The 24,756-nt window shown below is 41.7% G+C and overlaps 1 protein-coding gene across 15 annotated transcripts in view; it reads left to right on the top strand.

The window, feature by feature from the left end:
• The window catches only part of stk33 (serine/threonine kinase 33), a 219,042-nt gene that overhangs the window by 94,233 nt on the left and 100,053 nt on the right, over positions 1–24,756 (top strand). For 12 of the 15 annotated variants that reach the window (XM_086007935.1, XM_086007928.1, XM_086007925.1 and 9 more), the window contains one exon: positions 21,809–21,923. In XM_086007935.1, coding sequence (XP_085864061.1) covers positions 21,840–21,923 — 84 coding nt within the window. In that variant the 5' untranslated portion in view covers positions 21,809–21,839. Of the gene's footprint in view, positions 1–18,195; positions 18,347–21,808; positions 21,924–24,756 lie in introns of those variants that run through there. The other 3 variants (XM_086007932.1, XM_086007936.1, XM_086007937.1) reach the window with 2 other exon arrangements.

Genomic DNA, 24,756 nt, shown 5'->3' with positions numbered 1-24,756 from the left:
GAAGTTTAGCATAGCAAATGCAACCATTTATTTTCTTTCCTCTGAGGAGGTATTGGTAAACCTATAACTACTGTAAATCTACAGTGCATTATTACTACTGTTTACTTATTTTTATTGTTTAATACATTTGTTTGACAGTTTACAGCCTAAGCCATGGTACAGTAGAATGTTTGTTTATTCTACCACCTTCCAAAGTCAGAGGGGATCACACATGGTCTCACGATATAACCAGCAAACTGAATAAAGGGACCAAAGTTTTCTGTACGATTTATGGGTATGTTACCAATTACCTGGACAAAGAAAAGCATACTGTAGTTTGTAGGAAGATGGGGTTCACTTTTATTGGAGAAGTCTGACGTGTTTAAAAAAAATACTAATGAAATCTCAAAAGCATAACTATCATTAGGGTCACTGAATTACAGTGACTGAATAAGTCAAATTCTATTTTTATAATGTGGTATTCTGGGATTTTCAGAAATTTTCATGGGAACTAAATGAGTGACCTTTTTAAATTATGAATACATCCAATTAGATGTGTTCTAATTTTTGCTGCTAATTTCTTGTGCAGAACCTTAACAAATGCCATTAGTTAGTCCATATTGACAACATCCATAGATACTCCCCTATCCACCATGCTAGTGACCTCAAAAAAAAATTAACTAGTTTAGTCAGACTTGACTTGCCCTTCAAAATCCATTCTGCCTCTCTTTGATCAACTGATACTTGTCCAAGTGCTCAGTCACTCTGTCTCGAATGATGGATTCCAGTAACTTTAGTTTGATACTAATACTAAAAATTTTGATTGAACATTTTTAATTTGCACATATATGGAACATTTTGGGAAGTCTTGGAAGAACAAATTTATAAATCTGTAAAAACAAAATGTATATGGAATCCTGGATTTTGTAAATAGAGGCATTGAGTACAAACGCAAAGAGGTAATCCTACATACATACATAGGATATACAGCACAGAAACAGGCCATTCGGCCCAACCAGTCCATACTGGCGTTTATGCTCCACTCAAGCCTCCTCCCGTCTTTCCTCATCTAAATCTATCAGCATAACCCTCTATTCCCTTCTCCCTCATATGCTTGTCGAGCCTCCCCTTAAATGCATCTATACTTTTTGCTTCAACCACTCCCTGTGGTAGCGAGTTCCACATTCTCACCACTCTTTAGGTAAAGAAGTTTCTTTTGAATTCCCTATTGGATTTCTTGGTGACTATCTTATATTGATGGCCTCTAGTTATGTTCTTCCCCAGAAGTGGAAACATTCTCTCTGTATCCACTCTATATATCCACTCTATCAAAATCTTTCATAATTTTAAAGACCTGTATTAGGTCACCCCTCAGCCTTTTTCAAGAGAAAAGAGACCCAGCCTGTTCATCCTTTCCTGATATGTATACCCTTGCATTTCTGGTATCATCCTTGTAAATCTTCTCTGCACCCTCTCCAGTGCCTCTATATCCTTTTTATGGCAACCAGAACTGTATGCTGTACTCCAAATGTTGTCTAAGCAAGGTTCGATACAGGTTTAGCATAATTTCCCTACTTTTCAATTCTATACCTCTAGAAATAATCTTAAACACATCCAAATCATTAGTTAGCCACCACTTAGAATATTGTCTCCAATTTTTGCCACACTACTTTAGGAAGGATGTCAAGGACATGCAAAAAAGATTGACTATGATAATATCAGGGATGAAAGGCTTTAGTTTATTTAAAAAATAAAAATTGATAAGTGTATGCAGTGAGACCAGGCAATTGAGACCAAGTAGATAGCTCTTTCAAAGAGCTGGTAGAGTTATGAATAGTTGAATGGCTTCCATCTGTGCTGCAATATTCAATGATTCTGCGGAGGAGTTTAAAGATCAGTCGTCTTGTACATGTTTTGATTTATAAGTGTATATCTGGAAGCCTAGCTTTGTAGTCTGTACACTGGTTAGCTGTGCAATCACCTTAGCACTGCAGTAGACAACATCATAACAACACTGTTGCTATGAGATCATGCAAATTGCCAGTAGAAAAACCTGTGTGAAGAACTGATTTAGGGAGTCTACCTAGGAATCTCCATAGTATAAAAGCTTGTTAATAAGTATCCTTTGATAACTTATTGAGAAGTCTATTGAAAAGAATTCTAGTTATAAACATGACTGTGAAATAAAGGGCTACATAACAATGGTTACAAGACTATGACATTCTCTTGGAAATGTCACAGTTTTCAAAATCACTGTTATTAACCCGTAGAGTGTTATAATCTGTGTAGGATCCAGAAATAATAGTTTTCTCTACATAAGCATCAAAAACTATTTGAGAACAAAACTGAAAAAATAATGAGACCATGTTGAATTCTGAATTTTCTGTACCGTTTACTATCTTCTATAAGGTTCTCTCCTGAATCTGGCCTTCTATTCCTCGCTATTGTGGTAGAGCCTTCAGTTGCATTGGTCCTGTTTTCTGAAACTATCTCCATAGACCTATTTGCCTGTTCACCTCTTTTCAACCTTTAAAAATGTTCTCAAAACTCATCTCTTCAGCCAAGGTTTCTGTCTCCTCTCCTAATCTCTCCTTTGCTCAATGTCCATTCCCAATGCCCATCAGTGAAGTGCCTTGAAGTTTTCTAGGTTAAAGGCGCATTTAAAAATTCAAGTTGTTTTGTTATCTGTCAACTTTCTCCAGTCTTTCCTTGATAATTTAGGCTTCTAACGCCAGGGATCAGTCTTGTGGCTCGTCTCTAAACTGCTTTCAGAGCTTGAATATCTCGGTTGTATCTCAGTGACCGGAACTGGACACACAACTCATAGTGTGGTTTGGGCTTTATAGTGCAGCTTTCCATTTGGTTTGTTGATTGCTGCTCTTCAATGATTGAATATATTAAGCATTGAGTTTCCAAAACCCTTGGATCGCTTGCAACTTCATCTTTCGCTGTATCGGCACCATTCGCAGGGTACTTGTGTCACCTATTTTCTTAAGTGCAGTACTTTACACTTGTCCATATTAACTTTCATCTGCCATTGTTTCACCTACTTAAATATTTTGTCTAACTCATTTTGCAATTCGTGAGCAATCTTGTCAGATTCAACAGTCCCTCCTATTTTGCTGTTGTTTATGAAGTTGACCAGTTGTATTAAGCTTCTAAATCCAAGATGTTAATTTAAATTAGAAACACTCAGCACTCCTCCCACCCCTCCTTTGTATATAACTCTTCTAAAAAGTATTTGCGTGCTTCCTATTCAGCTAATTTCTTATCCAATTCCAGGTTACATAGAATGTACGGCACAGAAACAGACCATTTGGCCCAAATGGTTTATGCTCCATGAAGCTCCTCCTACCCCTCTTCATCTACCTTCCATTCCTTTCTCCCTCCAGTGTTTATCTAGCTTCACCTTAAATGCATTTTTGATAGTCGCCTCAACTACTCCTTGTAGTAGCGAGTGTTATGTATTGTGTGTTCCCCTCCCACCTGTGGTGGCGCTGTCACAGCAGATAAATGGTTGGGTGTTCTCTTGGTTAAGTTTAGCTCTCTTTGTTTGGAACTCTCCAGAACTTCTCTTTCCCTCCAATAAAGCACTTCATGTTTGAATCTCTGAGTTCTAATTGTGTCTAGGTAAAAAGGTACCGACACAACAAAGTGGCGATGAGGAGCGGATGAATCTGCGTACGTTACGGGTGCAGTGAGTAAACAGAAATTTAAATTTGAAACGTGAGATGGCTACTATATTAGGAAACATTGGTGATTTTGATGAAAATGTGGAGCAATGGAGCGTTTTTGACTATTTTGTCTTGGCGAATGCGGTGGCAAACGAAAAGGTCGTGCCTATCTTTTCGAGTGTAATGGGGCCGAAGACATTCAATTTACTTCGCAGCCTTGTGCAGCCAGATAAGCCAGGAACTAAAACATATAAGCAACTAGTGGAAATTCTTGGAGCACATTTTTCATCAAAACCTCTGGTTATTGCTGAGAGATTTAGATTTCACAAACTGAATCAAGAGGAGGGGGAATCAGTGACGATGTTTATTGCTGCTTTAAAAAGGTTGTCGGAACACTGCCAGTTCAAGGAGGTGCTGAATGACACCATTAGAGACAGACTTGTGTGTGGTCTGCAAAGTGCAGCCACACAGAAGCGCCTTCTTACTGAGGACAACCTTACTCTTGAAAAGGCCATTGAAGTTAGTGTCTCCATGGAGATGGCGGAAAAGGAGGCTCACCAGTTGAGTTCAACAGGGAGAGTTCACAAGGTGTCGTCTGAGCCTAAAGGTGCGCGGAACGGCACATGTTACCGTTGTGGGAAAACGGGCCATCACGCTCATGACTGCTGGTGTACGGAGCTGGAATGCCGAAATTGTGGCAAAAAGGGTCACATTGAACGCGCCTGTAGAGGTAAAAAAAAAGAACAGACAGAGCTGGGAAGCATGGAAGCAAAATGTCTGTATTTGGACAAGAGAGGAAAAAGAGTGTTCATTCAGTGCAGTATGATGGAACAAGCAAAACAGAGGGGAGCGACACCTCTGAGGAGGAAGAGGTGCACATACTGACGGTTGCAGGTGGTTCAAATGGCTACTGGGTGTCACCACTGGTGGAGGGACAATCAGTGCGGATGGAGGTGGACACAGGCGCGGCTGTGTCCCTTGTTTCAGACACTGTCTACAACAAAATGCTAAAGCATCTTACCCTTCAGCCAACAAACATTGTGCTAAAGACGTATACCGGTGAACCTGTGGCCATGAGAGGCGCCATTGAGGTGACAGTTAAATTGAACGGACAGACTGCAAAACTGCCACTATATGTGGTAAAGGGAAATTACCCATCGCTACTGGGACGTGCGTGGCTAGAGAAAATCACGCTGGACTGGCCTGCAGTCCGCATGATGTCAAAAGGGGAGTCAGGTCTGACTGCAGTGTTAAACAAACATGCAGAACTCTTCAATGGGGAACTTGGGAACATGAAAAAGATCAGCGTGAGACTGGACATTAAACCTGACAGCAAGCCGAAGTTTCACAAAGCCCGACCTGTACCCTCTGCAATTAGGCCAAAAGTTGAGGCTAACTTGGAGGCCTTAGTCGAGAATGGAGTCCTGGAGCCTGTGAGCGTGAGCAAATGGGCCACACCCATTGTTCCTGTCCTGAAAAAGGATGGATCTGTTCGAATCTGCGGGGATTTTAAAGTGACTATTAACCCGATGCTGTCTGCGGAACAGTACCCTCTTCCCCTCATTGATGATCTTTTTACGGGCCTGGCTGGAGGGCAAAAGTTCAGCAAAATAGACTTATGCCAGGCTTATCTACAAATGCATGTCGATGACAAATCAAAGGAGCTGCTGACAATTGTGACACACAAGGGGCTATACAGGTACTGCCGCCTTCCGTTTGGAATTACGTCGGTCCCTGCTCTATTCCAAAGGGCAATGGATCAGATTTTGAGTGGACTGCCAGGAGTCCAGTGCTACCTGGACGACATCCTTGTCACTGGGACAAATGAGGAGGATCATCTTCTGAACTTGGATGCAACACTACAACGACTGAAAGAGTACGGACTCAGAGTTCATAAAGACAAATGTGAATTCTTTCAGTCTTCAGTTGAGTACCTGGGGCATGTGATTAACGCTACTGGCCTGCATAAGGCACCGTCAAAGGTCAAGGCAATCGTGGAGGCCCCAGCACCCCAGAATGTGAGCCAGTTACATTCATTTCTGGGGCTACTTAACTACTATGGGAAGTTTATTCCAGACTTAGCAACATTGCTGAAGCCGTTACATCAGTTGCTATGTCAAGGCAAAACATGGAAATGGACTGAACTGTGCAACGAAGCTTTCGCCCAAGCAAAGAAAGCATTGCTGAATTCGGAGGTCCTGACACACTTCGACCCAAAGCTACCCGTGCAGCTAGCATGTGATGCATCACCATATGGTGTGGGAGCAGTCATATCCCACATCATGCCTTCGGGTGAAGAGAAACCTATCGCCTTCGCATCACGCACCTTGAACAAGGCCGAGAGTAACTATGCGCAGATCGAGCGCGAGGCCTTGGGAATCGTTTTTGGAATTCGAAAATTTCATCAGTACCTGTTTGGGAGAAGGTTCACACTCCTGACGGACAACCGTCCATTGACTTCAATCTTCGGGCCCCACACCGGAATTCCGTCTCTCGCTGCAAGCAGGATGCAAAGGTGGGCTTTACTGCTGTCAGGACACACATACGACATCAAATATCGCAAATCAGACTTGCACGGCAATGCAGATGGTCTCTCGAGGCTACCCTTGCCTGTTACTCCCCCAGAGCCTCGTCAGATAGACATCTTCTTCTACTTTAGACAAGTGGAGGGAGCACCTGTCACTGCAGTTCAGGTGCGAAGGTACACCCGCAACGATCCAGTCCTGTCTGAGGTAATGGACGATGTAATTCGAGGGAGAGCTATAGGAGATTCTCCTAGTTTGAAACCTTATGTTTCAAAAAGAAATGAGCTCTCCGTCCAGGCAGGTTGTCTTCTTTGGGGACGCCGTGTCATCATTCCGCCACCTCTGAGGGAACCTATACTGCAACAACTTCATACAGGCCACAGTGGGATGGTTCGGATGAAGGAAATGGCAAGAAGCTACTTCTGGTGGCCAGGTCTCGATGGGAATATTGAGGAGAAAGTCAAAACATGTTCCCCATGTCAAAGGGTCTGGAATGTTCCACAGCTGGCAACCCTACACCCCTGGGATTGGCCTGCAGAAGTGTGGCAGCGAGTACACGTGGACTTCGCTGGTCCTTTCGAAGAGAAGATGTTTATGGTGGTTGTGGACGCTCGTAGCAAGTGGCCGGAGGTTGCTGTGATGAGGTCTACCACGGCAGAGAAAACAATTGAGAAACTTGGTGAGATGTTCCGCCGTTATGGCTCACCGGAACAACTCGTAAGTGACCACGGTCCACAATTTGTATCACAGGAGTTTGCAACCTTCCTGCATGTGAATGGTGTCCAACACATCAGGTCTGCGCCCTATCATCCCTCTACTAACGGCCAGGCAGAAAGGTTCGTGCAAACTTTGAAGCACGCCTTGAAGGCATCGCAAGGTCAGGGCTCAATCCACCAACGTCTGAACAGCTTCCTGTTGTCCTACAGGAACGAGCCGCATGCCACAACCAAAACTTCCCCCGCTTCGCTCATGATGAAGAGGCAGTTGCGGACAAGTTTTGACTTACTCAAACCTCCAAGGGCAGAGCAGGTTGTCCATCGTCAACAACAGGCTCAAGTTGAAAGGAGAGAGAAAAGAGCCAAGGAGAGACGGTTTCATCCGGGAGAGCCCGTCCTAGCTCGAAACTACAACACGACCGAAATGTGTTCCTGCTACGGTGATCGCGCAGACGGGCCCTGTGTCTTACACGGTTGAGACTGCTGAGGATGTCGTCTGGAGCAGACGCACAGATCAACTGTTGCTAGGAGCAGAGACAACCACAGAGGCTCCAACGGCTGGTTGGCCTGAACTGTTTCCGGATGATACCGCAAACCAGCATCCTTTGCCACAGTGTTCTTCTCCAACACAGGAAGTCAAAGAGACTGTTCCACCTGTGCAAACTCCTGACTTTTGACTGACACAGGCACCTTCTCCATCTAGGCCTGTGTCAATGCCTACTGCTGTGGAAGCCAGCGACGACCGCCGGTATCCTGTCAGAGAGCGGCGGCCTCCAAGGCGCTTGGATCTGTAGGTTTAGCGACTTACCCACAAGACTGGGGCAGAATAAACCCCAGGGTAAAGTCAGTGGTTGAGGCAGTCTACCTCTACCCTCGGTTAGTTGAGTGCATTGAAAGTAACTTACCTGTTGAGGAATAATGTGGACTTTCCATTTAAGAGGGGAGGAATATGTTATGTATTGTGTGTTCTCCTCCCACCTGTGGTGGCGCTGTCACAGCAGATAAATGGTTGGGTGTTCTCTTGGTTACGTTTAGCTCTCTTTGTTTGGAACTCTCCAGAACTTCTCTTTCCCTTCGAATAAAGCACTTCATGTTTGAATCTGTGAGTTCTGAGTTCTAATTGTGTCTAGGTAAAAAGGTACCGACACAACAGCGAGTTCCTCATTCTTACCACTCTGGGTAAAGAGGTTTCTCCTGAATTCCTTATTGGATTTATTAGTAACTGTCTGCCTTGTATTTATGGTGCCAGTTTTGGTCTCCCCTACAAGTGGAAACATCTTCTATACGTCTACCCTATTAAACCCTTTCATAATCTTAAAGACCTCCATCAGGTCACCCCTCCGCCTTCTCTTTTCTATAGAAAAAAGCCCAGCCTGTTCGATCAGTTCTGGTATCATCCTTGTAAATCTTTTTTGCACCTTCTCTACTGCCTCTATATCCTTTTTATAATATGGACACCAGAACTGTGCACAATACTCCAAACGTGGCTTAACCAAGGTTCTATACAAGTTTAACACAACTTCCCTGCTTTTCAATTCTATCCCTCTAGAAATGAACCCCAGTACTTTGTTTGCTTTTATTATAGTTTTATCTTCAAATATTTAAGTATTAGCCTTTTGTGCAGAACTTTGTCGAATGATTTTTGGAATCGAGGTATACTACATCATGTTTTCACAGTGCACTTGCTGAAAAATGTCAAGGAAGTTGGTCAAGCAAGATCTTCCCCTTCTGAATCCATGTTGGCTTCTTTACTCAGCTATTATATAGATAATCGTTAAACTTACTCCTGATGACCTTTGCCATTATTTTACAGAATACTGAGTTATGACAGCATGTGCTAATCACCTGCATCTGTTTTGTCACACTTTTTGAAAATAGGTACCAGTAGCTCATTTCCAATTTATTGGGATCTCCCCAGGATTCATTGGCTGACAATTTCCTTGGGGTTCTCTGGCTCCACCACTGTAACTTCGGCATAAATTTGGTGGAATCCCTGTTTATTATATACATAAATAGGGTTTCGGCTGAACTTTGACCAAAGTTATGGCAGTGGAGCGGGAGAAGATCCGAAGAAATTCCCAGCAACTGATATCATCCCTGGGTGGATTTTTTGGCACTTCTATCTCATTTATGTTGAAGTCATTAATTTTTTTTGGTTATTGCTATTTGAGGAGAGCATAGTATATACTTTGAGTAAGCAATCATTGTATTAATTCTGTGACAGATTCCATAGTACTATCATTGTATATAGGTAGAAAGAGGCAGAATAAGCTTTTGTGTATAAATATGTTAATACATCATGCTCTGTATGAATGTAAAGTTAAGGTTGGGGAAGGTCTAAAATGGTTGCTTGCCTCCAGTGTGTCTAGCTTCTGGAAGATGGCTTTTATTTTTGACTTCCAAATAGTATTAATGAGTCACTTAAGCCAGGCAGACTTTGTTTAGGAGCTGCAAACTCCCTCTTGTGGCTCATTCAACCTGAAATGGCTGTGACTTCTTTATACATTTTATGTCTGATTAGAATTTGCTGTGAATTCCATGCATTTCAGAGGCTAATGGGATATTTAAGCTTCTGGCCAGAGACAGAAAGACTGAACCACAAGATGTGGGAACCAGGGTGGTCCTGGTGAAACAGAACTGAAAGCAAGTGCTGCAGATAAATGTTACAGACTGTTGGTAAAGAGACTCTTACTCCTGTCACTGTTGTCATGGCTATAATGTAGTTTTACAAGATCTTGTTATCTTCCTCCACTTTTGAGTACACATCCCTTCCAAGGCTTTTTCCTGCACTGGGGGAGTGTTGGGCTGGTTCAGGTCCCCTTGGTTGCACTCTGTCCAACTTGTGGGGATATGTGCGGTGGGGGGCCAGGTTGGTGGCAGGGAAGAGATCAGCTTCTAGACCATTTACTGCAGTCATACATAAATCTCTGCTGTTTTGTACTTTTGTATTTGATCTTGGAATGTGGGTGACGCCTGCAAGGCCACATTGAGTAACCATCTTTGGTTGTCCTGAGAAGGTGTTGGTAGACCTTCTCCTTGAACTGCTGCAGACCTTGTAGGAATGGTACTCTCACAATGGTGTTGGGAATGGAATTTCAGGATATTAACCCGACAACTATGAGGGAACAGTGGTTTGGAGGGACCTTGGAGGTAATAGTGTTCCCACAGCATTGCTGCTCTTGTCTGTCTCAGTGGTGGAGGTCGCAGCGTTAGTATTATGGCTTCAAAAGCAGGGCAGAGACTTGGTACTCTTGAGACGCGTGGCTCACCACCTGACACCTCGTAGCCGCTCCCTCTACAAAACTCATGTCAGGAGTGTAATGGAATACTCACCATCTATTGTCAGGCTGCTTGTCTAACATCCAGTTTTAGATGAGCTGCATTGGGAAAACCAAAGCTATTATCTTATTCTCATATCTAAATAACTTCAGTGCCTTGCCTTTTCCTATCTCTGTAACCGTTTCCAGCCCTACAATCCACTCCCCCCACCCGTAAAATTTTGTTACTGACACTGGTCTGTTGTGCATCCACCTCCCTTTGCCCCACCATTGGTGGTTGTGCCTTCAGCTGCCTAGACCCCACACTCTGGAATTCCCTTCCTAAATCCCTTTGCCTCTTACCTCCTCTCCTCCTTTAAAACTCGCTGCTTTGACCAAGATTTTGGTCACCCCTCCTAATATTTCCTCCTTTGGCTCAGTGACCATTTTTGATATGCCTCTGTGAAGCATTTGATTTTTTTCTACCATATAGGCACTATATACATGCAAGTTGTTGTTATTGTTGAGGTAAAGTCATTGAAGTAGCAAGGATGCCTGGTGCGCCTCTTGGCATTCCTTTCTACACTGCATTGAAATAGGGTTGGTCTACTTGCTTGATGTCGATCAAAGAGTGAGGGATGTGCCTAGCCACGAAGTTACAGATTATGGTCATATATAATTTTGCTGCTACTTATGGCCTGCAGTGCCTCATGGGTGTTCAGTTTTGGGCTGCTAGATCTGTCCTAGTCTGTTCCATATATTAATTTTGCATGTTCAGCATTAAGCTTTTAAAAAGTATCCACTTGTTATCTTTGAATTATTTTGATGGCTTCTGCTTTTAAAGCAAGTATCAGGAAATAGTCCTGATAAGTGGGGCATTTACAGGTCTCTGTGCTGTGAAAGTAGGCTCTTTCCTGTGGTGAGAATGGGCTGCTTTCACATTGCAAGTTGGCATTTTCCCCACCCCTCAGTGGAGTTCCCTGACTCTGTGAAAGCTGGAACCAGCAATGATTGGGGAAGAGAGGTAAGAATGCCGAAGGGATATAAGAAACCTTGGACATAAACAGTAGAGGGAAGGAAAATTGGGAGCGGAAGAGCAGGGAAAATAGAAACAGCAGAAAAAAATAAAGTAAGTGTGGCAAAGAACCAGTAGAAATGAAGCACGCAATGCAGCAGCAAGAAGCAAAGGATTCGAAGAGAAGGAACTTCAGAGTAAACAGCATACTAAGAATTATAGTATGAGCTTATTTTTCTTTAATAAAATCCCATTTTGTGTGAGTAGATAAACATATAGAAGTAATTTTAGTACATATTTTTCTCTCTGCATTAACATTCATATATTTATGGGAAAGCAATGCAGGAAAATTTAATTGTGGTGGGAATTACATCATGCCTATATTTTTCTTTATCCAATTTCTACTTCATAATGATTACTTATTGCAACCTTTTTTAAACAGTGCTGCAAACCCATCAGTCTTTTATGTCTCTTCCCATCAATTTGCCTTCATTGTTCAGTGTCTTTTTTAAATGTTCACTATCTGCAGTTGACAATTCCAATGCAATTATCAAGCCCACCAGTGCTTTCAAGGTTATTTCAGACATTCGCTTGCTTCAATTACTGTTAGGGATGTACTGTAAAAATGGCTCTAGGTTTTCCTCTACCATTACATTTTTGCACTTATCATTAGACTATAAAAATGCAGAGAAAAAGCATTGGCATGGCTGCTAACAAAAGGCAAGTCTTCCTATTACCATCTGCTCACTGCATGCCAGTAGGCAAGCACAGATATCACTGGTGTTGACACTAAAAGAAAACACATCCATTGCACTGAATATTTTTTCCCAGTTGCAATGAATGATGCTTTGTACTGTATTTTTACATCAGTGTGACTAGAGTGATTTTTTTTATACGCCTTTAATCGTTTGAATTATGGTTAGTTTCTATTTACATTTTAATGTGTGTTCAGCTGTATTTTGCAAATGAAGTTCTATAATCCAAGAGTTATTAATCACTTCATGCTTAATTATTAACACCCATCCGTGTGGTTGATTCACTCTATTGCGTTTGATTGTTAGCTTTTTATTGCTTAACATAACATTTACTTTTTACTCTTGTTATAAACTTCATTAACCAATATGGTTAATATGTTTCTCATGGAGTTTAGTAGTGTGACACATGATGGGGGGGAAAAAGCAAACTCTAGGCTTGTTAAGTGAGGTTTATTCTTAAGCAAAATTGAAGCCCATGGGATTAAAGGGACAGTGGAAGCAAAATTGGCTAAGGGACAGAAAGCAGAGAGTAGCGGTGAATGGTTGTTTTTCAGACTGGAGGGAAGTATGCAGTGGTGTTCCATAGGGGTCGGTATTAGGACCACTGCTCTTTTTGATGTATATTAATGACGTGAACTTTGGTATACAGGGCATAATTTCAAAGTTTGCATGTGATAGGAAACTCAGAAATGTAGTAAACAATGAGGATAGTAATATACTTCAGGAGAACATAGACAGACTGGTGAAATGGGCAGACACATGGCAGATGAAATTTATTGCAGAGAAGTGTAAAGTGATACACTTTGGTAGGAGGAATGAGGAGAGGAAACATGAACTAAATGGTACCATTTTATAGGGGGTGCAAGAACAGAGACCTCGTGATGTGTGTACACAAATCTTTGAAGATGGCAGGACAAGTTGAGAAGGCTGTTTACAAAAAGCATATGGGATCCTTGGCTTTACAAATAGAGGACTAGAGTACAAAAGCAATCAAGTTATGCTAAATCTTTATAAAACACTGATTAGGCCTCAGCTAGAGTATTGTGTTCAATTCTGGGCACCACACTTTAGGAAGGATGTCAAGGCCTTAAGAGAGGGTGCAGAAGAGATTCACTAGAATGATACCAGGGATGAGGGACTTCAGTTATGTGGATAGACTGGAGAAGCTGGGGTTGTTCTCCTTAGAGCAGAGAAGGTTAAGAGGAGATTTGATAGAGGTGTTCAAAATCATGAATATTTTTGATAGAGTAAATAAGGAAAACCTGTTTACAGTGGCAGAATGGCCGGTAACCAGAGACAAAGATTTAAGGTGATTGGCAAAAGAACCAGAGGTGACATGAGGAAACATTTTTTTTACACCGTGAGTCGTTGTGATCTGGAATGCACTAGCTGCAAGGGTGGTAGAAGCGAATTCAATAGTAACATTCAAAAGAGAATTGAATAAATACTTGAAGGGAAAAAATTTACAGGACTGTGGGGAAAAGAGCAAGAGCAAGGGAATGGGATTAATTGGATAGCTTTACCAAAGTGATGGCACAGGCACGATGGGCTGAATAGTCTCCTCCTGTGCTGTATCATTCTATGATTCCCAGAATAAAATAGTTTAGTTCCTCTTCTGTCTACATTTTCTATTATTGTTCTTAGCAGCACTTAATTTTTTTTTCCTTGTTTCAAGTTTTCATTCCTCGTTTGCACTGCATCTCTCCATCTATACACTGCTATCTGTCAGTAAGAGAAGAAGAAAAGATTGTGGTGGGGGTGCACAGTGCTTCTTTGACATCTGCAAAAGCACCTTAATTTTGTGGGCAAATTTATGGTCCTAAATCTATGTTTAGAGTGAAGACTAGGGCAACAACTAAAATCTCAATAAAATGGAAATTTCTGGATGAATAAAATATGTTTGTTTTCTCCCACTGAAGCAAAATCTGCCTTTCTTTCACGGTGGCCCTGATTTTTATCGTGGGGCGTGATCAGTCCCTGCGAGGGGCCTGGGCGAGCAACACACTCGCGTGTTGAGGACCGGGGAGATTTTCGCTACCGAGCCTCATTTCCCTATTCAGGCCCCAACCCCCACCCGAACCTGGCAGAATTCACTGCCTGGCTGGCAGAGCGGAGCAAAAACTCGGCTGGTAGAAACCCGTCATGGGGCACCTGCAGGAATGGTCCTTCACAGTCAGGTCAGTGGTGAGGGGGGTACGGGGACGCGATCAAGGGAAGGGGGCAGCCCTGGGCAACGGAGGCCCAAAGTTACCTAGTGATGGCCAGAGGAGCACTCTTGCTCCTCCTGGCCCATAAGGAAACCGACATTTATTTAAAAAAAAACTTGCCTCTTCTGGCCCTTGTACCAGCTCCCAGCAGGTTTGGCCTGGCAAGGAAGCAGTCGTTCTCTCTCTCTCCTCACCCCTCACCCCCCCCCCCCCCCCCCCCCTTGCTCAGGTCTCCAGTTAAAATAACAGATTGGACCCCAATGACGTCATTGTAGGTGTACCATTATGCTCAATTCAAATTATCAATATTGCAAGACATTTTACCGTAGCAAAACTTTAAACTAATTTCCTCTAAGTCACATAATAATTTTGAGTTTAATACCTTCAGGGAACATAAGATCCAACTGCAGCAATGCTGCCAAAAGTTGAGAAGGTGGTGGTCTCTGTACTGCACTATCAGGGTATGCAGGAAGTCTCTGGTGAAAAAGTTCAGATTAAAAACCAAGCAGATAAAATGCTTACAAATAAACCTTTTAAAATGAATTTAATGAATTATTTGTTAACAGGTTAGGTTTTGATGGGCTAATTGACTCATTCTAAATCTCATACTCAAACTGTGCTGATAAGGTAAATGGAGTAACGTTGCCAAATGAACAAAAATCACTTGTTATCAGTGTCAAGGACCGTGTTACTACTTTGTCATTTATTTTGTACTTATTCATTTGTGATCCATATTGAATGAGATTACTAAAGTATTTCTGCACAATGTAACTGTTGCAGTCTATTAGTTATTAGTTTTGCAGTCAAATTAATATAGATATGGTGGCTAAGTTTTTGTGATCAGGAGCATCTCAACATTTTTCATAGTTTATTTTTAGATAAATGTTTTAAATGAAATTAATAACCATGTTTTTAGTAATGTGCTGTTGTGTACAATTAGTGGCAGACAACTCAATAGGAAGGGGCATGTCTTGTATTAAAGTGTACTGAATATACTGTATAGGGCAATGCATGATTTTTATTTTGCTGATTTTTCAGTTGGCCATCTTTTGTATGTGGGTTGCATGTGCGAGTCCTAATCTGTTAATAGGAACATAGGATCCTGAGTAGGTCATTCAGCTCCTTGAGCCTGATCCACCATTCAGTCAGATCATGGCTGATCTGTACCTCACTCCATTTACCTGCTTTTGATCCAAATCCTTGATACCCTTAACCTAACAAAAATATATTGATCTCAGTTTCAAAATTTCAATTGACCTAGCATCCACAGACTTTTGGGGAAGAGTTTTCCAGATTTCCACTACCCTTTGTGTGGAAAAAGTGCTTCCTGATTTCACTCATGAATGGCCTAGCTCCAATTATAAGATCATAGAATCGTAGATTTGGTTACAACACGGAAGGAGGCCAATCGACCCATCAAGCCTGTGCCGGCTCTCTGAACCGGTATGCAAGAAAGGAGGGAGAGAGAAAACAGCGAACTATAGACCAGTTAGCCTGACATCAGTAGCAGGGAAAATGCTAGAATCTATTATTAGGGACGTGATAACAGGGCACTTGGAAATCATAATCTGATTGGGCAGAGCCAATATGGATTTATGAAAGGGAAATCATGTTTGACAATTCTGTTCAGAGTTTTTTGAGGTTGTAACTAGCAGGGTGGATAAGGGGGAACCAGTGGATGTAGTGTATTTGGATTTTCAAAAAGCATTCGGTAAGGTGCCACATAAGAGGTTATTACACAAAATTAGGACTCATGGGATTGGGGTTAATATATTAGCATGGATTGAGGATTGGTTAACGGACAGAAAACAGAGAGTAGAAATAAACTGGTCATTTTCAGGTTGGCAGGCTGTAACTAGTGGAGTACTGCAAGGATAAGTGCTTGGGCCTCAGCTATTTACAATCTATATCAATGACTTGCATTAGGGGACCGAGTGTAATGTATCCAAGTTTGCTGACGAAACAAAGCTAGGTGGGAAAGTAAGTTGTGAGGAGGATGCAAAGAGGCTGAAAAAGGATATAGACAGGTTAAGTGAGTGAGCAAGAACGTGGCAGATGGAATATAATGTGGAGAAATGTGAAGTTATTCACTTTGGTAGGAAAAATAAAAAATAATATTTTTTAAATGGTGTGAAATTGAGAAATGTTGGTATTCAGAGGGACCTGGGTGTCCTTGTAACCAAATCACAAAGTTAACATGCAGGTACAGGAAGGAATTAGGAAAGCAAATGGTATGTTGGCCTTTATTACAAAGGGATTGGAATGTAAGAGTAAAGAAATCTTACTGCAATTATATAGAGCTTTGCTGAGACCACACCTGGAATACAGTGTACAGTTTTGGTCTCCTTACCTAAGGAGGGATATACTTGCCTTAGAGGGAGTGCAACAAACGTTCACTAGACTGATTCCTGGGGTGGGGGATTGTCTTATGAGGACAGATTGAGAAGACTAAATCTATACTCCCTAGAGTTTAGAAGAATGAGAGGTGATCTCATTGAAATGTATAAAATTCTTAAGGGGCTTGACAGGGTAGATGCTGGGAAGATGTTTCCCCTCGTTGGGGAGTCTAGAACTAGGGGGTCATAGTCCCAGAATAAGGGGGTGGCAATTTAGGACTGAGATGAGGAGAAATTTTGTCACTCAAAGGATTGTGAATCTTTGGAATTCTCTACCCCAGAGGACTGTGGGTGCTCAGTCGTTGAGTATATTCAATGGACCATGTACAGCAGGCACCTCAAAGCACTGGAGAGGTAACACCAATGCTGCCTCCGCAAGATCCTGCAAATCCATTGGCAGGATAGGTGCACCAACGTCTGTGTTCTTGCTCAGGCCAACATTCCCAGCATCGAAGCTTTGACCACGCTTGATCAGCTCCGATGGATGGGTCACATTGTCCGCATGCCTGATACAAGACTCCCAAAACAAGCGCTCTACTCAGAGCTCCGGCACGGCAAGAGAGCCCCAGGTGGGCAGAGGAAACGCTTCAAGGACACCCTCAAAGCCTCCTTGAAAAAGTGTAACATCCCCACCGACACCCGGGAATCCCTGGCCCAAGACAGCACAAAGTGGAGGAGAAGCATCAGGGAAGGCGGCGAACACCTAGAGTCTCTTCGCCGGGAGCAAGCGGAAGCCAAGCGCAGGCAGTGCAAGGAGCGCACGTCAACCTAAGCACCCCACCCCACCCGCCCCTTCAACCACCGCCTGCCCCACCTGTGACAGAGACTTTAGGTCTCGCATTGGACTCATCAGTCACCTGCAAACTCATTTTTAATGTGGAAGCAAGTCATCCTCAGTTCCAAGGGACTGCCTAAGAAAGAAAGATATTCAAGACAGAGCTCGATAGATTTTTGATACTAAGGGAACCAAAGGATGTGGGGATAGTGCGAGAGGGTGGAGTTGAGGTAGAAGATCAGCTATGAGCTTATTGAATGGCGGAGCAGGTTTGAGGGGCCGAATGGCCAACTCCAGCTACTATTTCTTATGCACCCTTTTGAACCCTTTTGTCATTTTAAACACCTCAATTAGATCATCCCTCAGCCTTCTGTACTCCAGGGAATAGAAGTGAAGTTTATGCAACCTGTCCTCCAAATTTAATCCTTTTACCCTGGTATTCTGATGACTCTGTGCTATACTCCCTCCAAACCAATATATCCTTATATTAAATGTTAATTAGGTTTCCTGTTTTTCTCCGAAGATAATTTTTTAAATCTAGAGACATGCAACAACAACTTTCTATAAACTTCAACTCAGTTTAACGTTTCATCTTAGATAGAGCGGTCCTGTCTGCCATGGCACTATTTCGAAGAAGAGCAGGGGAATTTTCCCAGGTGTCTTGACCAATATTTATCCCTCAACCAACATCACTAAAGCCGATTATCTGGTCATTATCACATTGCTGCTTGTGGGACATTGCTGTGCGCAAATTGGCTGCCGTGTTTTTATATTACAATGGTGACTACACTTCGAAAGTACTTCATTGGCTGTAAAGTGCTTTGAGACATCCTGAGGTTATGAAAGGTGCTATATAAATGCAAGTTCTTCCTTTTTTTCCATATCTAATTTTGCAGGTGATACTAAGTTAAGAGGCACAGTAAGTTATGTGGAAGGGAGGAGAAAGTTACAAAGGCACATAAGTGAGTGGCCAAAACTATGGTAGATCGAGTTCAGTGTGAGATCATCCACTTTGGAAAAACAACCAGCGGAATATTTTCTTAAATGGTGAGTGTGTGGAAGAACAAGGAGTTTTGGGTATCTATGTACAAAAATCACAAAGCTAGTATACAGGTACAAAAAGTAATCAAAAAGGCTAATCGAATGTTGGTCTTTATCTCAAAGAGGTTGGAATTCAAAAGTGTGAAAGTGATGCTTGAGTTGTACGGAGCCGTTGTCAGATCTCATCTGGAATATTGCGTTCACTTTTGAGCACCGAACCTCAGGAAAGATCTATCGACCTTGGAAGGGGTACAGTGCAAATTCAGCAAAATGACCAGGGTTTAAAGGGTTAAAGTCTGAGGACCGGATGCATTAACTTGGCCTGTATTCCATTGTGTCTAGAAGATCTAATCTAGGTACTTAAAATGACAAAGGGATTTTATAGGGTAGATACAGATAAACAATTTTCTTTGGTGGGGGAATCAAGAACAAGAGGGCGTAATCTTAAAATTAGATCTAGGCTATTTAGGAGTGAAATCAGGAAGCACTTTTTCACACACCGGTTAGTAGAAATCTGGAATTCCCTCCCCCAAAAGGTTGTAGATGCTGGATCAATTGACATTTTCAAGACTGAGATTGAGAGATTTTTGTTAGGTAAGGGTATCAAGAGATATGGAACAAAGGATGCTAAATGGAGTAAGTTGCAGATCAGCCATGATCTTATTAAATAGTGGAATAGGGTTGAAGGGCTGAATGACCTATTGTTTCTATGATGCTGCCTGCCTTTAAAGGCATGTACTCTACCTCATTTATATATAAGTAAGTGGGGGTGGTTTAAAGGGAATAAATAATTGGAAATGCGTTGCAAGTTATAGGGGTTGGATGAGATCTTTAATCCACTGAGCTTTACTGTTCTGGTTTATACTGTGATCTGAACCCTGCAAATGTTTTATAGTCTTCAATGCAATCCCATTTATTTATTTTTTTATATTGTAATGCATACAAGTTTGGTTTATAGCTATAATGGTAGACCAGAATATATTGCTGACTAACGTAGATGCTCTCATGTCTACTCCAAATAATTACCATCAAACCATTAAATCTTTTCTTGTACAATGATGGAAGCCACCATTCAGAATTATATGGTCAGTTATGGGTCACATGGTTTGGTTTGATTGCAATTAATTTTGGTATTCTGTTCTCTACTAAACTATTCAAATGCTCTGATTTTTAGCTTGTAGACTGGAATTTATTAAGTTTGTTTTATTGTCTGCAAAGCTATTGTGCCGTTTATATAATAACACGATTTTGCCTTGTGGCCTACAAAGGCTTCCCTTGATTGAACCAGCCGCAGTCAATCCCTACTGCAGCTGACAATCACATCAGTTCCTGGTTTCATAATTTTGGCTGAGTGCCATGGTTTATGCTTGGCTTCCCATGACATCTGTCTTTGCTATTTTCTAGCATTGCATGACTTTTCAGAATGTAAAGCTTGCTTCACACAGCTTGATGTGACCAACCTATATAAGTATATATACAATATTAAACAGGATGGAAAAGATAAACCTGGAGCATTATTTCTGGGAAAACAATGACAATAGGACAAGGGGCATAGGCTCAAACTAGTGAAGGACAAATTTAAGATTTGAAGAAGAATTCACACAAAGAATAACAAGCCCTTAGATTCGACTTCCAGGGAGAGCAGTGGAGGCACAAACCGTACAGTCTTTGAAGACTCTATTGGATGATGAGATAGGGGACTTCAGGTTTTTCTTTTTGAATGGATGAGCCTTCCTCATCTGTTGTCATCTTGTTATTTGTCTACTGGAGGGATCCTGGCTACTAACAAGCTAAAGCTAGATTTTTCTTGTAAAGAAACCTCAGAATTCAGCTCAATGAAGAAGCACACTTCAAGATTCTCCAGAAGCTGAAGTAGGGAATATTTACAAGACTGCTCCCTTAAAAGTGCACTAGTCAATCCACATTTCACACTGGCTCGTACAACCAGGGAGAAGGTGTCGGTCTCCTAAATCCACACCACCACCTCCAGTGTTGGTCACAATTGGTGAATCCCTTCTGTGAAAGTGAAATTTGGTACTAATCAAATGACCAGAATATCCCAATTTCTGAATGACTGCTTCTCTTTGGTGACAGCACTTGAAGATGCGTTGGTTCTGGAATTAGTGTTGGTCCCAGTCATCTCCAACATAAGCTCTGCTGATTGGCTGTGAGCAAACCTTTCAACATCAATAATCTTCCAATAAATGGAAAAGCAAGATATCTGTTCAGGAGTTCCCATCTGAGATATTTCTGCAAAGATTCATTCAGTACAATATTCTCAGCTATTGAAAGTCTGTTCCATGATATAGTCAACTTTGTGAAAATGTGTGGTGTGTTTGTTTGCTCATGCATCTCCTGCTAGTAAACCCCCTTGGACAGTGGTACCCCGTGCGTTCTCCACTATCGTGAGAATTCGTTATAAACCACTGTTCAAAGCCCTTCTTTGATGGCACAGATTGCTTCTAGTAGGGTGGGTGCCTACCTGGAGGGAACGTGGTTGCAGGGAATGTGGCATTGTTCGCGTGACACGTGGCACAAAAATGACTGACCTCTGAGGTTGACTTTGAACTGTTTCAAGAACCAGTTGTAGACAGCAAACAGGACGTTGATGTGACCTTGAAGCACTCAATGACATCCATTATTGTTTGTGGTATTTATAGTATTTTAGAGAATAGAAGCCAAAAGGAAGAAAAAAATGCTTTCAAATTAGAAAAAGAGAATAGATACATTTGATTGGATTAAATAGGAAAAAGGTAAAATTAAAGTTAAAATGGGTAAGAAAGAATAGGAAGACAGTAAGCAGAAGTTAAGGGCTCAAATTTAAAATTGTTTTAGGTGTTTCTTTTTGTAGTAATACAGAAACAAAGCTATTCCTAATATTTGAGTAGCTATATTAATGTAACATTAGTGTTTGTTACACTGTCAAGATGTGTGAGCTGAAAATTAGACTGCTTGGCCTAGGATGGTCATTTCTCAGCAATTTCAGGTCATCACTACTGCTCCCATTTTTTCGGACAGCAGTTGGTGGTAATGATTCTGCTTTTGTCATTTTCAGCTCTTCGAGACCCATCTTTTGTTTCTTTTATTGTCCCATTACCACCCCCATTTTGTCTTGCACCATCATCCCTTTTGTCATTTAATCACTCCTGCCATCCACCCTATCACAGACCTTCCTTTTTGTTCTTTCTTCCCCTCCCCGTTTCCCTGCCTCTGTACTTGCTTAAAACCTGTTACATCTCTTAACCTTTTCCAGTTCTGATGAAAGGCCATCGACCTGAAACGTTAACTCTGTTTCTCTCTTCACAGATGTTGCCTGACCTGCTGAGTAGTTCCAGTATTTTCTGTTTTTATTTCAGATTTTCAGCATCTGCGGTATTTTGTTTTTGTATTACTGTAGTTGTTACTAATGGTTTGGTTTATTCTGAAGCTACAACATTGTTCAACTTCATGCTCTATTTACATTTTCAGGAAAATTGAGGTCGCTCAAAATTTCTGTAAAATGCCTTCGCAGCGTGCCACTGCCAGCAATGCTGAATACAAGGTGGTGCCTCACACTAGGGTTGATGATGAATTTGCTATTCGGGTATGTAGACAATTAAAAAAATCTTAGATCTTTGCACTGATGTATGAAGCTCTGTCTTACTATTAGGTTGCACTTTCCCATATATTTTTGATTATTTTTATCTGGAGAAATAATACTCTTTAATATGCATGACATGCCTTATTATAGTGTACATGGAAAATAGTTTCAAATCTGTTTTTCTTCCGAAGTGATTACTATGGAACTGAATAAACTTTAAAAGTGAAGACTGGTCTTAAGCTGTTGTTATGTAGAGGTGACCTCTACTAATGAGTAGGATAAGATAGCATTGAGAAACCAGTTACCTGAAGTTTAATTACAAAACGATTTACCCCCTCCCTCTGGTAAACAATCAGTTTGTTGGTACTGTGGTATTTATCTGAAAATAAGATGAGCAACCATCACAAAGGCATTGCATTTTAAATATTCGGTATATGTAACTTCCAGCATGTATGGAACTTTTAATATGTATGGCTAGAATTAATCTTGAAACAATATTAACAAAAGGTTCCAATCAGTGATTTTCTGCTGGTTATATTTCTAAGGTGAATATTTCGGTTTTAAATTTTTTTTTCTAAATAACAAGATTGTATTATTTTTGAGTACAAGTTTTCATTCTCTTTGTTAAGAAAGCACTTGAATGGTTGGTCATTAACATCATGCATTTTGACTAACATAGAAACATAGAAGATAGGAGCAGGAGTAGGCCATTCGGCCCCTCGAGCCTGCTCCGCCATTCAACGCGATCATGGCTGATCATCCAAGTTCAGTACCCTGTCCCTGCTTTCTCCCCATATCCCTTGATCCCTTTAGCCTTAAGAAATATATCCAACTCCTTCTTGAATATATTTAATGAATTGGTCTCTACTGCCTTCTGTGGTAGAGAATTCCACAGGTTCACCACTCTCTGGGTGAAGAAATTCCTCCTCATCTCTGTCCTAAATGGCTTACCCCTTATCCTTAGACTGTGACCCCTGGTTCTGGACTCCCCGACCATCGGGAACATCCTTCCTGCATCTAGTCTGTCTAGTCCTGTTAGAATTTTATAAGTTTCAATGAGATCCCCTCTCATTCTTCTAAAATCCAGCGAGTACAAGCCCAATCGACCCAATCTCTCCTTATACGTCATTCCTGCCATCCCAGGTATCAGCCTGGTGAATCTTCGCTGCACTCCTTCCATGGCAAGAACATCCTTCCTCAGATAAGGCGACCAAAACTGCACACAATACTCAAGATGTGGTCTCACCAAGGCCCTGTACAACTGCAGCAAGACATCCTTGTTCCTGTACTCAAACCATCTCGCTACAAAGGCCAACATACCATTTGTCTTCTTAACCGCCTGCTGCATCTGCATGCTTACCTTCAGCGACTGGTGCACAAGGACGCCCAGGTCTCGTTGCACTTCCCCTTCTCCCAATCTATTGCCATTCAGATAATAATCTGCCGCCTTGTTTTTGACACCAAAGTGGATAACCTCGCATTTATCCACATTGGGCAGAAGCATGGCAGATGCAATATAATCACCCAACCTGTCCAAATCATACTGGAGTTTCCCTGCACCCTCCTCACAGCACACATGCCCACCCAGCTTTGTGTCGTCTGCAAACTAGTTCCCTCGTCCAGATCATTAATATATATTGTGAATAGCTGGGGTCCAAGGACCGATCCCTGCGGTACCCCACTAGTCACTGCCTGCCACTCGGAAAAAGAGCCATTTATTCCAACTCTTTGCTTTCTGTCTGCCAACCAGTTCTCTATCCAAGTCAATACCTTGCCCCCAATCCCATGTGCCTTAACTTTACACACTAATCTCTTATGCGGGACCTTATCGAAAGCCTTTTGAAAGTCCAAATACACCACATCCACTGGTTCTCCCTTATCTATTTTACCAGTCACATTATCAAAAAGTTCCAGTAGATTAATCAAGCACGATTTACCTTTTGTAAATCCATGTTGACTTTGTCCGATCCGGTCACTGTTTTCCAAGTGCTCTGCTATTACATCTTTTATAATGGACTCAAGCATTTTCCCCACTACCAATGTCAGGCTTACCAGTCTGTAATTCCCTGTTTTCTCTCTACCACCTTTTTTGAACAGTGGGGTAACATTAGCTACCCGCCAATCCATGGGTACTGTTCCAGAGTCTATCGAATTTTGGAAGATGACCAGCAATGGATCCACTATTTCTAGGGCCACTTCCTTAAGTACCCTAGGATGTAGATTATCAGGCCCTGGGGATTTATCGGCCTTCAATCCCATCAATTTCCTTAACACCATTCCCCTACAAATACTGATTTCTTTCAGTTCCTCCCTTTCATTAGACCCTATGTTCCCCGACATCTCTGGGAGGTTATTTGTGTCCTCCTTTGTGAAGACAGAACCAAAGTATGTATTTAATTGGTCTGCCATTTCTTTGTTTCCCATTATAAATTCCCCTGATTCTGACTGCAAGGGACCTACGCTTGACTTCACCAATCTTTTTCTCTTCACATATCTATAAAAGGTTTTACAGTCAATTTTTATGTTCCCTGAAAGCTTACACTCATACTCTATTTCCCCCCTCTTAATTAATCCCTTTTTCCTGCTTTGTTGAATCCTAAACTGCTCCCAATCCTCAGGTTTACTGCTTTTTCTGGCCAATTTATATGTCCTCTCCTTGGATCTTATGCTATCTCTAATTTCCCTTGTTAGCCACGGTTGAGTCACCATTTTTGTTTTATTTTTATGCCAAACTGGGATGAACAAATTCTGTAGTTCATCCATGCGATCTTTGAATGTCTGCCATTGCCTATCCACCGTCAACCCTTTGAGTGACATTCCCCAATCAATCCTACCC

This window comes from Somniosus microcephalus, chromosome 15 (genome assembly GCF_052327205.1).
Source record: "Somniosus microcephalus isolate GS21.2 chromosome 15, FLI_Smic_1.0, whole genome shotgun sequence".
Classification (NCBI taxonomy): domain Eukaryota; kingdom Metazoa; phylum Chordata; class Chondrichthyes; order Squaliformes; family Somniosidae; genus Somniosus; species Somniosus microcephalus.
The sequence above is the reverse complement of the archived record's forward strand: the minus strand, read 5'-3'. Positions and strand labels throughout refer to the sequence as shown.